The sequence below is a fragment of the Capronia epimyces genome (genome assembly GCF_000585565.1).
Source record: "Capronia epimyces CBS 606.96 chromosome Unknown aczIQ-supercont1.5, whole genome shotgun sequence".
NCBI lineage: Eukaryota > Fungi > Ascomycota > Eurotiomycetes > Chaetothyriales > Herpotrichiellaceae > Capronia > Capronia epimyces.
The window spans coordinates 99,685-117,226 of NW_006912908.1; the positions used below are offsets into that span (position 1 = coordinate 99,685).

A 17,542-nucleotide genomic window follows, 5' to 3' on the forward strand; every position below is an offset into this window, starting at 1 on the left:
GAGGGGACTGCGCAGGACGGAGGAGTAGGACGTTGGTAACTCGATATCTCTTCAGCCACGATCACGATAAGCACAAGGCCACGGAGCAGCTCGGTTGCATCTAGATACGGACATAGTCTGGGAGATAGATACCTTAGGTAGGTAGGTATCAGTGGAGGTAGGATTTGAAGATTGCCAGTAGGGAGTACGGACACTGGTAGCACCAAGGTAGTACGTAGAAATTAGCCGTAGCTGCCACTGCCGAGCGACGCTGGAGTGCAGCCGCAGCGTTTTCATTCGCTAAGCCGGAACCTGAGAGGCATTAATTCGAATTAGTCGTGCAAGCCTCAGGCCAGTGGCCCGACTTCCACCCCCCCTCTGCGCCGTTACCTTTATCAGGGTCGCCAGCGATATGAGATACTACTCTGTAGTACTGTCCAGGCCGGATGGACGCTGGAACGACTCGGGCCCTCCAAGACGTTTGTCTCTTCCATCAACATCGCATCGCATCGCCGCCTGTTGAGCATCTCGTCACTTCTAACAGCGCCCATACCCACGCCTAAGCCTACGACACGTCTACATCCAAACCCCCCTGATGGGCACGGCGGGACGTGATCTGCCAACCTGCTTCCCTTGTTAGCATCTCTAGAGACGTTCGTCAATATGGGGACCTCGATAGACGCAAAAGGCGCCGAACACGCAGTCCATGGCCGAGAAGGCATCACGTCCATCGATTCGCAAGGGCCACTGCTCGAAGGCAGCGGAGACGTGACCGGGGACAGCCAGACGAACTCTCCGAGGGGCCGGACCCTATCACGCATCTCGACGACCAGTCAGGTCGAATTCAAAGTGTACAAACGACGCTTCTTCGGGCTGGCGCAGCTTGTGCTGCTGAACATCGTGGTGTCCTGGGACTGGATCGCCTTTGCGCCTGTCTCGTCCACGTCGGCGCAGTACTTCGGCACGAGCGAGAGCAACATCAACTGGGTGTCGACAGCCTTCCTGTTCGCCTTCTGCGTGACCACGCCAGCCACCTTCTTTGTCCTGCACCGGCACGGCCCACGCGTCGCCATCATCATTGCCGCCGCCCTCGTGTTGGTCGGCAATTGGATCAAGTACGGCGCGACGCGGGCCAACAACTTCGCCGGAGTCATGGTCGGACAACTGATCATCGGCTTCGCCCAGCCCTTCGTTCTGTCCTCGCCCACCAGCTACAGCAACCTGTGGTTCAGTCCAGCAGGCCGCACCACCGCCACTGCCGTGGCGTCGTTGGCCAACCCGTTCGGGGCTGCGCTGGGCCAACTCATCTCGCCGTTCTGGGCGGACGAGCCACGACAAATCCCCGACATGATCCTGTACGTCGCCATCATCTCATCTGTCGCCTGTGTGCCGGCCTTCTTCATCCCCGGAAAACCGCCTACACCGCCCTCGGCTGGCGCCGTGGCGGATCACATGGACCGCACCTCTCTGCAGCACGACCTGCACACACTGGCACACTCGGTCGAGTTCTATCTGCTCTTCGTTCCTTTCGTCGTGTACGTTGGCTTTTTCAACGCCTTTTCGAGCCTGCTCAATCAGATCCTGGAGCCGTACGGGTTCAGTGAGAGTGATGCAGGGATTTCTGGCGCCGTGCTGATTGTGGTCGGGTTGGTTTTCGCCGCTATATGCTCGCCTATCATGGACAAGTACAAATTCTACCTGAGGTATATCAAGTTGACCATTCCGTTCATCGCACTACCGTATCTGGTGTTCATCTGGGCCCCACAGTCACATTCGCTCGCCTACGTCTACGTCGTCTGTGCCATCCTCGGCGCCGCCAGCTTCGGCCTTGTCCCTGTTGTTCTCGAATTCCTCGTCGAGATCCACTACCCTCTCGGTCCGGAGCTGGGTAGCAGTCTGTGTTGGTGCGGCGGCCAGCTGCTGGGTGGTATCTTCATCGTCATCATGGACGCCCTCAAGGATTCAAGCGATACTGATCCTCCGCAAAACATGAAGCGCGCCTTAATTTTCCAAGCCGTCCTAGCTATGGTCGTCATGCCAACCGCGCTCGCTCTGGGCCTCTTCGGTCGCCAGTCGCACGTGAGGAGACGTAGGCTCGAGGCCGACCGCAGCGGGACTGACCAGTTTGTCGATATTGGCGTCGACCACGACCAATAGCCGCTGGACAATGTTGTGCTGTACGAGTGTGCATCCCAATTGTGAAATAGGGAATGTGGAGATCCAGTTGAACGGAGCAACGTGCTCACCTACTGTTACACATCAGTGGTTTGGCTCTACCCGATGAGAGGCCCTACTGGGCCCGGCGATGGAGTGCATGAGACAGACCTTCAAGCTGATCTCGATCCTAACCCCAACGCCTCCTCCCTTGCGACGCGGAGAGTTTGCAACGAGAAGATGGGGTATCAACGGGACCGTGACCGTGAACAGTCTCATTATCCAGGCAGCTATTCTCTTCTCTTTCCATAGCACTTGATCCCAATGTGGCCTATTTGGCGGGCTTGCGAAGACAATTTTGTTTGCATCTTATCGCATCGTCTTCTGAGGCGCCTCCTCCTGATATATAATTGTATCTACTCCCGAGTTGATGCCTGACCGCATTAGATTTGAAGTTTGAGAGCCAGGCCCGTCGGTCATGGAGAAGGAAGGAAATACATGACAGCTACTAAACATAGGTAGTGAGAACGCTGCTCTGTTGGGAGTGGCTAGTACATATCCTACATACGTGATGTAGTTTGTCGATACATGGACGTCAGAGATGTTCCATATATTATATTCGGCCTTCTAACAGCCACTTCAATCGAGCCAACAGACATCAATTCCGAACACACACACACACACATCACATACGAAAGCGCATATATGGACAATTCAATACGTTGTGATGCGATGTGATGCCATAAACAGGCCATACTGCACTGCACTGCAAGGAGGGTACAAGGTCAATAAGGCAAAATCCGAACCGAAAACACGAAAAGACTTGAAAGAACAGGCCACCCGGAACGGATTGACTCGACAGGACAGAGACCGTTTCCCTTCCAGCGAACAACACACGGCTGAGAATACCCAGTGTAGTAGGTAGGGAAGGTAGATATGTTCTAAAATTGCCCGCGGATTCGGAAATGCTCTCGACTGGGATGCATTCCGCCCAAAGCAACGACGGTATTATGGGTCTTAGGGGCGGGATTGTAGCTTCTTGATTCAAAAACTCCCTTGGATTGTCCTGACACCAGACGCAGACGCAGACGTAGACCGAACAGGCTGATGCGCCCGACCACACCCCAAGATACGAGCGAATCGGGGAGAAAACAAGTCTTTCATTTTATGAGTAGCTGTACAGGCGGGTGGGTGTGTGCACTACTATGTATTGTACTTGGAGCATCTGTGGCAGAATGAACACCCATGCAAGATCCTGCACCCCCATGCTCATCCGACAGCAGAGTTGGCATTAGATGTTCCTGTTTGCAAGTAGGCATGGAAAATCGTCTGGCTTCTGGACTTCCCAGCGGTGACGGGGTCGGCGGGGGTCGTGGGACGGAAAAAGGGAGGGCTCTATTTCAGTGCCTTCCACAGCTTAGGAGCGGCGCATTGCGTTGCGCAGTGTTGCAGGTGGAAGACTGGATGATTTGGTCAGCTCACTCTCTCTCTCTCTCTGTCTCTCTCCGTGGCCTTTCACCGAACACTGGGTGGAACTGGGAGTGATGTAGACATACATTCTTCGACGCAATCTTCATGAGGCCCTTTGTGATCGGGGTCTTCTTGGGCGGCGGTGACTCGTTCAACGCATTCGTCGAAGTGGTGCTTGTAGCCAACGCATTGGGCGGAATTGGCGCACTCTGTTCAAAGGTCAGTCGCTCCGCTCTTGATCTTGATAATGGCACAACACCAGTCCGTAGCGTGTATAGGCGTGTACATACCCTCCTCGAGCTTGGGCTTGGGGTCCACGGGCTCTTCTTCTTCTTCTTCCTCCTCCTCCTCCTCTTCTTCCTCACCACCTTCGTCACCACCCTCCTCTTCCTCACCAGCATCGTCGTCCTTTGATTCCTCGCCGCCTTCGCTGGATTCTTCCTCTTCGGCGGGAGCTTCGGCGTGCACCTCCTGCACGAATGAGACCGAGCTCATCAGGTCCGACAAGAAATCTGTGATCCCCATGGTGGAGTTTCGTACGCGGCGATGCGAAGAGAGTAGAGGTAGCCGGACCTGTAGGAACGGTAGGTGATAGAATGCAAGGCCACCCCGGAGACTCGACGGTGTGGTTTGACCGTGTCTGTGTAGAGTGCGAATGCCGACGGAGTTGTAAGGAGAGCTTCTTGAAATCAAAGCTCGAAGCTCCAACTTTGGGCGAGTTTGAATTGGTGGTCTCCCATTGGTCACATTGGACTGCTTACATAACATACACTACGTCCCATGTCCAGAAGGAGGCCATCTGAGGACCGATGCTCTGCGGTGAATCACTTCGTAGGCAGACTGAGACTGTTCAAACTCTTGGAGTAGTACAGTTTACAAGCTATGAAGCCATGCTAAGAGTATAGGCCCCTCCCACCCGCGTGAGATAGACACGTGTCCTGGCGCCTAAACACCCTGCTTCAAAATCAACCCCCACAGACAGCCTGCCCAAGCCCCAATGTGTGAGCCTTATTCTAGAGGAAATGAGAGCCTCCGATCGAGCTCCGCCTGTATACTCTGCTGCTGTACCTCCTCGTACCCGGGAGGCGGCTCGCGCGGCGGTTCGATATCTTCCACTGGTGATGCTGACCTCATTCGACCACCAGCGGATGATGAAATTGGACTTCCGGCCTCGGGAGAATCTATGACCGCGCTAGATGGAATCGCCTCTCCTGCTGCAACCCTATCTTGACCTGATTCTTGATATGACGGCAGCGGGTCAAGGTGGACATTGTTGAGGTTGACATCGCCTAGAAAGCTGTCCTGCCGTCGTCCCGTCAGGTTCTCCTCCCTCGCAGTTGACACAACTTGCTGCAGTCTCTCCTTGATCTGCTCAAATTTCGAGTGGAAGTCGGGTGCACCGCCCTCCTTGAAGGTCAGTTTGAGCTCTACGGCCGCCTGTGTTGCAGGAATGTTGCCTCCTGGGACGGGCTGGAGAGCGGCTTGCCAGGCATTGGGTCCGAACCACGGTACTGTGATGTGAGTATCGTGGAGGTTCAGAAGCGGCGCGGAAAACGACTGCAACTCCGGCGTGGGCTTGTCGGGTAGATATACAATCTACATCGCCAGTCAGAAGAGGGAACAATTGTTGAGAGGTGGATGTTACTCACTCTCTGGTTCGTCAGATACACAATGCCTGAACTGGAATGGATGTTTAAAGGATGGTGGCCCGGATATGTCGAGGGCGTGGTAATATCGAGGGATATTCTCGGTGATGATTTGTGGATGATTTTCTCTGCCGGTAGTGGTATGAAGCCTTGTTGGCCATCCAACATCACCCAGCTGGAAAGGACAGAGTTAGGTTCAATGACTTGAGCGGTAGGATACTTCGATACATACTTGATGGACATGATGTGGTAGTATGATGCACTGTGCTTTCGCAGAGCACTTCTCTTCTCTGGGAAAGGGTGGAATGTTGTTTTGAATGCCGTCTTTTAGTTGGAGGTCAAGGCTTCGGTTTCAAGTCAAGGGTACAGCGGGTCGACCGGTTCAAGTTTTCGGGTTATCGATACCTATATGGGGTTATCAGGACTCGTCAGAGGGAACAAAGGGAACACAGGTCTTCTGGCGTTATGGCATGAGTGACAGCAGAATGGAAGGATAGAAAAGTGTGGAATGTCACCATGTTCAACGCGCATGTCGGGCGTCGGGCGTGACAAACCAACGACCACTGAAAGTCGCCGCCTTCAAGTTCCACCCAATCAAGCAATGCCAAGGTCGGAACCGGATAATCGGATCTTCCGCGTCAACCTGTCGAGCTGTCGCCGCTTTACTAACATGACGTCAACCACCACTCACACTACTAGCCCAGGGAAGTGGCCCGCCCATCTGCGTCCAAAGCTCTAGAACAACCACCTGGTCACAATCTGCCCTTTTTGTAGATTACAGAATGATCGCAGCTTGACGAGTTGTCACTGATTTTTCTGATTCCTCGTTCAAACGCTTTAGGTTCTGCTCTAGCAGTATGGCTTTTTTACCATCCCTGGTCAGCGCGGTTGACGCTTTCAACTACACGTGTTCGAGCCGTCGAGGTCATTGGAAAGCATGTTACAATCAACACCTCCTCTTACCACCCTGAACAGCTCCTAGTTAACTTGCGGTGCCTCGTCCAAACCGTGTTTCTCCCATATTTGGGACTCGATCATCTTGACAGAGGAAAAGATGGGGCAAGAGGCGGAACAAGAGACAGGCAAGAGACGGGCAAGAAACTGCGAAAGTTAGTCCTGGTATTTCAAAGAGCAAAACGGATGACTATTTCTTGCATCTAGTTTGCCTCACAAGTTGACACGATCATTATTACTTGACAGCCTACGAGAAGTTGTCGGTTGATGAATTTGAAAAACATTGGTCCCAGATCCTTCGGCTGCGATCGACCCTCTTCTTCCCACACGCCAGACAGGTTGACCATTTCCCTCCCGTAAAGACTCCTCGTCAAAAGGTGAAGAGCCGAGATTGCATTGCAAGCAAATCTTGGCCATAGAAAAAGAATCCATTTAAGGACATGAGTGACGAGCTCCATCCAGAATCAGACGACAGTCGTCGGCGGCTCCCAAGGTCCAGTAGGGTGAGGATGGTGCTGGTCTGGAGATGTCGGTGTGTGAGGTGGGTTGCCTCCTTCGTGGGGAGGTTCCCATGGATTGCCATGGTCACCCCAGTGTGGACGTCCTCCTCCAGAAGACCAGTCTTCCCAGTCGGAAGGTGGACCTCCCGATGAACCTCCAGTCGTGCTGTCAGATGAACCACCCTTCACAGGTGGTGCGGGCGAGCCCTTTTCCTCTCCACCACCCCACCAACCTTGGAAACCTTCCCATTTTCCTCCTTTGTACCCTTTCCCACCTTGTCTCCAGCGGCCACCTCTCCAGCGGCCACCACGACCAAACTCATGGCCTTCAGGACCGAAGGCGTGGCCAGGAGGACCGTGGCCAGGGCCCCCACCACCCCATCTCTTCACCTCGACATGAATGCCGGCATTGGCACAAAAGGCTTCGGCGGTATCAATAACTTCGAGCAGTCAGTTTCTCTTGCATTCGAACTCGGCAAAACGTCAGTGGGACTCACCTGACTTGTCCGCATTGCAGTCGGCCTCAGCACATTCTGCGACAGTTGGGAAGAACTTTTCCGATGTGCAGATACAAGCCGTGTCGCTGGCAGAGCATCCTGTGGCGGCAATGCCGTTGGTCATGCAGATGGCCTGGAGCATCGTCAGCTGACATGTTCAAAAAATGATCCAGAGAACTTACCGAGCACAGAGGCACACGGACGGCCTGTGAGGCAGCAGCCAAAGCCAGAACCACCAATGTGGTTTTCATCGTGGCGGCAAGAATACCACTTGTCGTTACTGGAGCTGGGTCGTGTCAAGTGTCGAGGTATCACAATTAAGTATAGCGTATTGAGTATGGTGTACTGTGATAGCGAACGACTGCAAAAACAACGAATGAAGAGCTAACGAGCGACTACAGAGGGGAAAGGAAAGAGAAGCCCAAGTTCAGAGGCCCAAGGTCTGGAGATAAATACCATCCCATTCTATCGATCTCCTGGGGTGGGTCCACAGCCCTCGACAACAGGCTTTTCCTACATCACAACATCTCAATATTGCGGCTTCCCTTGTCGCTGCAGGCGCACCTCACGGCAGACCACTCGAGCGATTGATGCTCCACCTAGCAGATTATCAGGTTGGCGGCCATGACAAAGGCGTCCACGATCTGCTGGAATGTCTCGGCGCCACACTAGACATGCGCTATGGAGAGTGAATGGCGCTCACTGTCAACAGCTGGGCTCCAACATTTGCCGGGGCCATTATGTGACAGGGGTCTCCCGTCTTGCAGACCGGTCCTGCTCCGGAGTGTCTAGACCGGGATGATGAAACCTTAAAGGCACGCAGCTGCCCCGGTCCTTTGCATCTGAGCTGCAGCTTTGCCCAGCCTGCTTTTTCCGCCCTTGTCTCGGACAAGGTATCTTTACAAGGACGCTCTCGACCCGCCTAACTATCAGCACTCCCCTGTCTGAACTCTGCGCTACAATTTCCGGCTGCCCGTGACTCTGAATACCATGGAAGGAGGCCATTAAATGAGACTATTGTTATCCAGCGCAGGCAAAGCCTATCCTAAGCGAACAAATCCAGTTCTGGCCCGACGCCGCTGGAAGCGCCATTGCTGCTCTTCCGTGCTTTTTTGCCTGCATGGCCACATGTTTTGACTTCAGAAATGGCGGTTCACTGACTCACCTCAGCAACGCCTCAGTGATCCTGCTTTTGCTATACGAAGGCTAATTTTGAGTTGCACTGATTTGATCGCAATGGACAAGCCTGACACTGGGCTGTATTCATTAGTTCATTCGGAAAGGGATGAAGCTGGCTGGGACAAACTTTCTGAACCTCAGTCTTTGAGTACTGGGCGGGAAGCGTCTCTCTTTGCTCTTGGTGCCGCCTTATGGCAGGCCGCGTCAGGACCCATCGTGCTGTAGATGACATGGTAGTGAGATTCAGAAGACACAAGTCTCAAAGCGTACACATAGGCAACTCTTGGATAATACATGGTTTCATAATCATAAGTCCCGAATTCCGGCATTGTCTAGATCCCAAAGAAAATGAAGATACGACCGGACCAATTAGTTCTTTCCCCATCCGCCTGCTTTGAAGCCCCAGGTCGGGTTTTCACTGCGTGCACTCTTGTACAGCCACTGTGAGAAGGTGACGGTCGGCCCGTCAATCATCTTGGTGACTATCTCGGCCAGCCAGAGGGTGACGGGTAGCAAGACCACGTGGGCCATGAGGAAGTTGATTTCCAGGCCAAAGGGGCCCCAGCCGGGGAACGGGCACAGGTTGATCCAGGCCGGGACCAGCTCTGCATGAGCATCACGGATCCGGCCTGTTGCGGCGTAGACCCGATCGCCCAGAGACCACAGCACGGGTCCGTGGACCAAGTACAGGCCGAAGGAGATCCTGCCGAGGTACTGGCAGAAGGAGGTCTCAAAGAATGACTTGAGGCCCTGGATGCGAGGGACGGCGGCCACGATGAAGGTGGCGGCCCAGAAGCGGTAGAACCATCTCGGGTCGTAGACGGCCTGGGGCTTCAGGAAGGAGAGGTAGTACCAGCCGGGCGACTGGCGGAGGTGGTCCAGGTCGCCGGTGATGGAGGGGACGCCTCCGAGATACAAAGCGATGGAGAGCAGGGTGTAGTAGATGGTCATCTTGGCCGGCTCCAGCCTGGTCAGGATGGACGGCAGCTCGCCCCTGATGGCGAGCAAGTCCAGGTCGCAGAGCAGCATGCCCATGGAGAACAGGCTGCAGAACCAGCCGTCCACGATGTAGAGGAAGTAGAAGACCAGGCCGGCTTCGCAGCAGAGCCGGGCGTTCTTGCTGAGGCGCGCGAACGCCAGCAGTGATGTGTAGATGACAATGGAGCCCTTGAATTCCAGCGCGATCGACCAGGTGTGGTCGTTGTAGCTGAAGGCCGGGTCTTCGTGGAACACGAAGCTGTAGTTCTTGATGTCGGCGTACCACCTCCACAACTCGTCGACATACGTCTTCTCTGGTTCAAGGGCCCCTGGAGCGAGCGATCGGAGCCCAAACAAGTGCCACGAGCTCATCCAGATGAACGTTGTCGCAATCACCGGTAGAAACAGACGAGACCAGCGGCGGAACAGGGCCGATCCGAGGTTGTCGGCGACCTGCGTCGCCTCATTTGCGTGGATCAAGCTCATGGGCTTCGCGGACAAGACGTAGCCGGAGATGACGAAGAAGACCGCCACGGCCAGATGTCCACCTGAAAACAGAACGCGGATCCCAGGAAGGCAGATGAAGTAGAATTGCTTGTCCCAGCCGTACGCGTTCTCTAGAATGAATTCGCCGCCGACGCCAGCGTGGCCCCATACTTGATGGTGCAGGATGTAGACGAGCAGCGCGGCAAACCCACGCAGCCCGTCGAGGTAGGCGGTACGATACAGCGGCTTCTTGGGCCGGTGACTGTTGCTGAACCAGGTCGAGGGGTTGATCAAGTCCTCGTACCGTTCTTTGACTTTTTCAACCCAGCTCGGGGTTGACTCTGGGTCGGCAGAGCCGAGGAGACCTTTTTCGAGCATCGCATCGTCCGGCGACATGCTCATATTCTTGGAGTCAGATAGTCTTGCTGCCATGCCTCTGCACCTGAAAAGGACTTTCAACGATCAGTGGTTTGTTTGACCAAACTGATGATAGTATCACTTTGGAGGGCCACGACGCTTCAGCTGCTTAGCAGAATAGCGGGGAGAAAATAGAACATGAACAGCTGAACAATGGGTGGAGAGCGTCCAAGCCGATAATATGTTTTTGTCTGGAGTTAGGTTGTGGACAAAAGAACCTGCAGTCACCAGACTGGTTTGACGTTGTCAACTGGACTTTGAAGGATGGCAACTTGTGCTTATCGTACGGGCACATGGTTGACATTGACACTGACTCCCTCCCGGCGATGATACTTTTGGGACACCCCACGCGCCTGCTGCGCGACTCCTGAGTCGTGACAGGGGGCTTCGGCCTTGTGCTCTCCGGATTCAGGGGAGCCAATCAGAACACGGGACCCGACCGGCCCGGTGTGGAGTGACCGAGTCCGCTCGATCGGCTGGTTAGACGCACAACACCCGAGACATACTGCGAGATAATCTAGGTTGCTGTGCTTTGTTTCGCTCGACTCCAAGACCCTTCGACCCTTGTTGCATGATAGACAAGGATCGTCGACCTCATTATTCTTGATTAGCGAGTCCACCAGCGCAGGCCGTCTTGAAAGAAGACTAGCCCCTTTCTCTCTCCTGTCCAGGTTGTTTTCCTCTGAAACTCAACTTACATAGGAGGTGAGCTAGTGCAGAGCACGGAAGTGCAGGAGGCTCCCAGGCTGGCTGGAAGTTACTGTTCTGGATACCAAGTTGCAAAATAGTCTGCTGCACATCGGCCGAGGCGCTTCCGCATTCGGGTTGCTCAACATCCCGCGCAATCTCGCAGCCTCTGGAAGATAGGATTTGTTCCGGACGATTAGTCCAGCCCTGAACCATCCCAGGATGATCAGTGGTTCTACCTAGGCTGGATTTCAACGCTGAAAGGGACGGATCCATATTTGGAAGCTGCCGTTCCGGGTCAGGTCGATAAGACTGCCTTAATCGATAACTGGGAAACAAAAGATTGGGGCCCAGACCTTTCTGCGCCCGGTGGTCTGCGGAGAGTGTCAGTGTCAAGCGCCTGTCTCAAAAGAACGTCTTTGCATCGTCACCGTCGCCGACTTTCGCCGGAGCAGGTGTTCTTTCTTTCTTGATCTCCCCAAATCCTTTCGAGACAAGCAGCTCCAAGTTGTTCTCAGTCATCACCTGCCTCTGCCATCTGGCCATGAAGTTCCAACCTTCGCGGCCGTCCTCTGACGGCTTCCTCGTCAAGCAGCTCCGGAAGATCATCCCATTATGCATTGCCGGCATTTTCATCTTACTATACCGCAATGCCGTGACTGGTGGCTCTGCAGAGTCTGCACCATCCGTTGTGGGCAAGTTTCCACGAAAGATCTGGCAATCGTGGAAAGTCGGCCCTCTCTCCTTTGAACTGAGGGATTCGGATCGGGCGAAGACGTGGACGGTGAAAAATCCAGGATATCGATACGAGGTGCTCACCGATGACAATGCCATGCACTATGTGGAAGATCACTTCGGTCCGCTAGGTCTCAATCGACCGGATATTGTGCATACCTACAAGTCACTCAATGACCCAATCATCAAGTCCGACCTACTACGGTACCTCATCATGTATGGTAAGTGGGTGCACTCGTGGGGCCATCTTTCGTGCTCGTCCTAGTGCTGACACGGACTTTTGTAGCGGAAGGCGGAGTGTACGCGGACATTGACGTCGAAGCCCTGAAGCCTTTGGAGCTCTTCATTCCCGATCGATTCGACGAGAGAGATATCGACATGGTGATTGGCGTGGAGACGGACGAGCCGAGCTTCTTGGGCCACCCTGTCCTTGGCTCCAAGTCGCAATCGTTCTGCCAATGGACCTTTATTTGCAAACCACGGCTTCCTGTAATGATGAGGTTAATTGACGGCATCCTTGCCTGGCTCAATGAAATGGCCAAGAAGCAGGGCAAAACAATCTCGGAGCTCGAATTGGATTTCGACGAAGTCATAAGCGGCACAGGGCCTTCTGCGTTCACCCAGGCCATTCTTGCGGAAATCTCCAAGCTTCGTGGCGAAGATACGACATGGGAGCACTTCCACAGCATGCTAGAGTCGAAGGTCGTTGGACGAGTCCTCGTGCTGACGGTGGAAGCCTTTGCCGCCGGTACGGGGCACTCGGACTCTGGTAACCACGGCGGCAAGAGCGCGCTCATCAAACACCACTTCCACGCCTCGTCGTGGCCGACGAGCCACCCTCGCTACAAGCATCCCGTCTACGGTGAGGTGGAGAAGTGCAACTGGAACCCCGAATGCGTCAAGCTCTGGGATGCGAATACAAAGTTCTTCGATTCGCTTCCGGCGCAGGAGCAGGTGAAATTGATTGCGATGAAGGAGTTGGAGGATGCCAATGCACCCAAGCCCGAGGAGGAAGCGCCGTTCGGTCAAGGCGGAGCGAAGCAGCCTGACGGTGCTGTCCCGATACAGGCACCGTTCGTCGACGAGCCGGAGGGCTGGTATCAAGGCGGTCCTGACGATTTTGAGGACGATCTCCAGGAAGACTTCAGGATGCCGGCAGCACAACCGGTGGCCAAGCCTGAAGTCAAGGCTGACATCAAGCCCGATGCGAAACCGGAAACCAAGCCCGAAGCAAAACCCGACTCCAAACCTCAAGACAAGAATGTTGACGGCAAACCAGATGCCAAACTGGAAGTCAAAGACTCTAAAGTTGAACCCAAGCCGGATGCCAAAGCTGAACCCAAGCCGGAGCCAAAGCCCGAAGTCAACGGTGAAGGCAAGGCTGGCGCGGTATGGGGATGAGACCCAGCATGGAGCAAACAACAGCCACAGCGATATTGCGATATTCAATTGGGTGACGGCGACAAAGCCTTATAGTGTAATCAGTTCTCGACAAGCGATAGGCATCAAGACAGATCATGACACAACCTCCGATGAGTTGCGGAGGCTGGTTGTGGTTTGATGGATGCCATCGCCATCGCCATCGCCATCATCTCGCACGAAATTGCCAGCTGGAGAAATATCAGTTCACGCGAAGAGATGCAGACAGGCGGATCAGCAAAACGACATTCTTCTTTGAGACGACTTTTCACGCAAAGGGCGTTTTTCCTCTTTCGGGATGGTACACGGTTCATTTTAGACGGGATTGTGATCGATAGGTATAGGTATAGGTATAGGTATAGGTATAGGTATGATGGGACGGTACATCTGAAGCTCAGGTGACTTGTTATGATACTCCGAGATTGCGTACAAACTAAAACAAGACCATTTTGCTCAAGATGAGACGCAGAAATGATGCCCGACTCGATCAGCCGAATAGCGCTGGGGGGGAGGCGTGATTGATGTTGCTGTTCCATGAGCTTGAAGTGCGGATTGAGGTTGGACTGGGCTTGGCAGACACAAACGCAGTCACGTGGTATATTAGGCCAATAGTCATGTGACTTGAGTTTTGAGCCGCACCGAGGCACCTTCCGCTTCTGGTCTAGTGCCTGCAATCTCACATCGACACCTCGCCGCAGGCAGAAAACCCATTGTTACACAGTGACCAGTATCCGTACAGGAGTCATGATCAACCGAATCAACCTTCCTACCGGCTTCTCTTCGCGTACGGAGTACAGCGCGGTCAGTTGGGAAGCCATATGTCATTGCGGAGCTCGTGCTTACTGACTGAGAAGCCCGGGACAGAGTCCAGCGTTACTCTGTCGTCCCTCCGTGAAACCATGAGCTCCACTGCCCTGCAGGGATCTGTGTTTTGCCGCCTGTAAGTGAAAAGGGGGGAGCAGTGCTCTAGCACTTCCGACCCCAGCCGACGTTACTTACTGGTGACCTGGGTCAGACATACAGGACCCAATAATACTCCCGTTGATCGAGGAGCCACAGCTCTCGTGGCAGCGAATCTTCCAATACTTACCACAGACCATATGATGGGGGATGGAAGAATCCAGGTTCTCACTCCTGCCGCGCACATTTAGCGCCACTATCAGTACAACTCTGTGGCTTGGCCGGCCAACATCATTCCAATGCCCTCATCGATCCCCTGTTGTGGTATAGCATCACTAGACTCGTCCAATAATAGCACCGACTTGGCTGACCAGGTTAGGAGACAAGGTCGTCACATTTCGAAATGATGAAACGGGTGATAGAACATGCTTCACCGAGCCCTGGCGTGCCTGATTGGACGTGAGGCAAGCCGCAAGTGAGCCTTTGACCTAAACCTCCATCGACGAGCGAACTGCTCCTGCTCCTGCTCCTACCTACGCCTACAGTACTACTTGCTCTACAGGCTAGAGCACTGAATCCGGCATAATGGAAGCACCGCGGGCGGCCAAGAGTCGTGCGGGCACCTTGTCAAAGAAGGCTTGTGTCGTTTGTCGTCGCCTGAAAGTGGGTAGTGCCCGAGCATCAACAAAAACAAGGAGGTGGTGCTGACTGAATGCCTCCAGATGAAATGTGTCTGGACAAATGGCCAGCCTTGCATGCGATGTCAGAAGACCAGGCGGAGATGTGTGTTTGCAACTCCCAGCAACCCACACCGGGCGGTCTCTATCTCTGAGTACGCACAGACAGACACACAGACACAAGCGCAAGCCGTAGTCTATCAGACCCCAGATCTTGACAGCACTCTCAAAGCCCCCTTCACGTCAAATTCTCGCGTCCACAATACGCCTCAAGCTACTGGGCGACCGATATCATGGCGGCTGGTGCCTGTTCCAGCTGCCCAACCCTTCCAACCTCCCACCCAGGATCCAGGAGATTTTTATCCGGCGTCAACATCACTGCCGGCCGTCCCATTGAATGATAACACTCTCTGGTCCCTCCCTGCGTTGAATCATGCCCCGATATCTGCTGTCGCGTCTCCTCGACGGAGCCCCAGTTGCTTCAGTGATACAGCCGTCTTGGGCCAGGCCGGGGCTGGGGCCTTGAACTTACCTACGGATGAGGAAATGAGCCATTTGTGCCGCTTCTTCATCGCCAACCTGCTCATTCACATTCCTATTCTTACCGAACAGGATGTGGGCGACTACGAGACCATGGTCAAGGCAAAGAAACGCCTGCTGGCTTGCGCAATGGTCTACGTCGCCGCGAGATATGTCCCGGGGTGCAAGACCATCCAGACGATGCTCCTGGCCGACATTCTGACCATTATCAAACCCTTGCCGCACGGTTGTGACGAGGAAACGCGGTGGACGAATCTGCAAGCACTCGCAGTCTTGTACAACTGGGCCGTCCCACTGGACCTTGCGTCGCGTACAGACTCCGACCGGTCCAATCCCGTCCTGCAGTACGATGCCTTGAGGGCTCCGATAGAGACTGTGGCCCGACAGTGTTCGCTACACAGGGCAGCTGAGGACCTGGCCACCAGTTTGGAGCAGCATCACAACGACTTGGATGTGCACCAAACTATTGCATTTCGCAAATATTTATTCTGGCTTTGGTTATTTGGAGTGGTGCATCTCCGCTCGCTCTGGGCACGCAGCCCTCCAAGTATCCAGCCGGACTCCTCCATCCGCTCTTGCCGGCGGCTTCTCCAGAATCACTTCCATGACGACCAGGTGCGCCGGATCCTCTCCCAAGTTGAGTTGTGTTTAATCTGGACCCATCCCACTCATCGTGAGTGGTGGTGTTCGCTACCCAGTGAAAATGACCTGGAGTCAACCCTGGCCGTGCTCAAGGACATGGACGAGGCTCTGGAAAGTTGGCGTCGAACATGGTTTCCGCCTGACCAAACACGGTCGAACAAAAGCCAAAGCCACACCATCGACTTTCAATACTGCTTCTCTCGCCTTTGCGTCAGTGCGTATGTGACCAAACTCCATCAGCTTTTGGCCTCGGCGAGAACTTCCCCGCTCGTCACTCTGAGCCTGATCACCAAGACGATCGAACGAGCGTCTCAGTTCAGTCGTCTGTTTCTAGGTCTCCGACCACTGTCCAAGTCTGTTGTCCGCTTTGGGCCGGAAGACACCTTTGCCATGCTCACGCTGGGATGCCACTATGTTCTTTGCGCCCACCGGCTCTTGGCGGATGCGGACATCGTCAAACCCGGCCACCTCAGCATCGTCCGGTCAATGGCGGAGCTTATGGTCGAGCTGGGGATTGACAGCAAGCATAGCGGCCGCGTCTACGGTGAAAGTCTGCTGGGTAGCCTCCCACCACAACTCCAAGCAACCCAACCAAACACGTCTTATTGGCATGCTTCGCCATCACAGCCACCAGAGCTGCAAAGTCCAGAAGTGGAGCGGACGGTATCGGCAAGCTCGAAGGTTTGGACATGCTCCCAACCCGTCAACGCAGGCCCACCTGGATCACGACAATTGTTCGAGGTGGCCGCTGCTCTGGACCAGGTGTGGCCTTTCTCGGCCGTGTCCATGCGAGACAAACATACACCTCTGCCGCGGACGGCACTATGGACGAGCGGCGAAACAGGCACCCAAGCGGGCCAGCAGAGCCAGCAGCCTATGGCTGTTGCGCCGAGTGCTACCGGTCCTGACGTGATAGGGCTCGGGTTCGACTACGACGGATCAGCACCGCTTATCTACGCTCCAGGAGATGAAAGTATAAGCTATACGACGTGAAGATTGCTAGTTGCTAGACAGTAGGCACCTGAAGTATCGCCGGTGACGAATCCCCACCCTGGAAGATTGGAATTGTACAGAGTACTCGTACGGAGGACATTATACAAAGTTGAAGCCGTAGTCAGCCAAGAGCAATTTCCTTACATTGTTCGACGAGGTGTGGCGGACAAGGATCCAAGAAGCAGGAACCAGGAGCCAGGAACCAGGAACCAGGAACCCAGTGGAAAGACAGTGGAGACTATCCGACCCCGGTCACCACTACCGAGTGCTACGGCGCAGGTGGATAAGTGTATGATGCCCATCCGAGCGTCTTGACATCGCCTGGCCTAGCACGCGGCCGAGGTGCTCGTCCATCAACTCAATTCCCAACAGTTACGGTGACGGTGATGCAACAACATGTCCACACGGCACCATCTGAGGCCTCCGATCCCAGAGTACGGAGGTACTCCGTAAATTTGGCGCGCTCACAATCAGCCTTTGGTTCGGGTATCACGTTATCGGCCGACTATAGCGTTCTCAGATCTTTTTGGCGTCGGGAGTGGATTCCTTGTGCCTTTCATTTTCGGCCGGCAGATGGGGGTGGACACGGCACACCGGCAGGAAGGATAAGCAAGTAATGCTGATCGCCCTTGACTTCCACGCTGGACTGAGACATTGCGGCAGCTTGTTCGGCATTTCCGTGCTGGACG

General features: G+C 54.5%; 7 protein-coding genes across 7 annotated transcripts; 3 read left to right on the forward strand and 4 right to left on the reverse strand.

Moving 5' to 3' along the window:
- Positions 1-642: 642 nt before the first annotated feature.
- A1O3_06031 (uncharacterized protein) lies at positions 643-2,136 on the forward strand (the record flags this gene model as incomplete). The annotated part of the gene is made up of 1 exon (XM_007736151.1): positions 643-2,136. The coding sequence occupies one exon, from the start codon at positions 643-645 to the stop codon at positions 2,134-2,136; it is 1,494 nt and encodes a 497-aa protein (XP_007734341.1).
- Positions 2,137-3,528: 1,392 nt separating this feature from the next.
- On the reverse strand, positions 3,529-4,128 carry A1O3_06032 (ubiquinol-cytochrome c reductase subunit 6; the record flags this gene model as incomplete). Its single annotated transcript, XM_007736152.1, has 3 exons — positions 3,529-3,593; positions 3,690-3,812; positions 3,894-4,128. 3 exons carry the CDS (start codon positions 4,126-4,128, stop codon positions 3,529-3,531), a joined length of 423 nt encoding a protein of 140 aa, XP_007734342.1.
- Positions 4,129-4,611: 483 nt separating this feature from the next.
- A1O3_06033 (uncharacterized protein) lies at positions 4,612-5,492 on the reverse strand (the record flags this gene model as incomplete). Its single annotated transcript, XM_007736153.1, has 2 exons — positions 4,612-5,199; positions 5,253-5,492. 2 exons carry the CDS (start codon positions 5,490-5,492, stop codon positions 4,612-4,614), a joined length of 828 nt encoding a protein of 275 aa, XP_007734343.1.
- A 1,175-nt stretch (positions 5,493-6,667) lies between these two features.
- Positions 6,668-7,451, reverse strand: A1O3_06034 (uncharacterized protein; the record flags this gene model as incomplete). Its single annotated transcript, XM_007736154.1, has 3 exons — positions 6,668-7,143; positions 7,201-7,333; positions 7,383-7,451. The coding sequence occupies 3 exons, from the start codon at positions 7,449-7,451 to the stop codon at positions 6,668-6,670; spliced, it is 678 nt and encodes a 225-aa protein (XP_007734344.1).
- A 1,297-nt stretch (positions 7,452-8,748) lies between these two features.
- Positions 8,749-10,245, reverse strand: A1O3_06035 (uncharacterized protein; the record flags this gene model as incomplete). Its single annotated transcript, XM_007736155.1, has 1 exon — positions 8,749-10,245. The coding sequence occupies one exon, from the start codon at positions 10,243-10,245 to the stop codon at positions 8,749-8,751; it is 1,497 nt and encodes a 498-aa protein (XP_007734345.1).
- A 1,246-nt stretch (positions 10,246-11,491) lies between these two features.
- Positions 11,492-13,083, forward strand: A1O3_06036 (uncharacterized protein; the record flags this gene model as incomplete). The annotated part of the gene is made up of 2 exons (XM_007736156.1): positions 11,492-11,903; positions 11,969-13,083. 2 exons carry the CDS (start codon positions 11,492-11,494, stop codon positions 13,081-13,083), a joined length of 1,527 nt encoding a protein of 508 aa, XP_007734346.1.
- A 2,141-nt stretch (positions 13,084-15,224) lies between these two features.
- A1O3_06037 (uncharacterized protein) lies at positions 15,225-16,853 on the forward strand (the record flags this gene model as incomplete). Its single annotated transcript, XM_007736157.1, has 1 exon — positions 15,225-16,853. One exon carries the CDS (start codon positions 15,225-15,227, stop codon positions 16,851-16,853), a length of 1,629 nt encoding a protein of 542 aa, XP_007734347.1.
- Between the last annotated feature and the right edge of the window lie 689 nt (positions 16,854-17,542).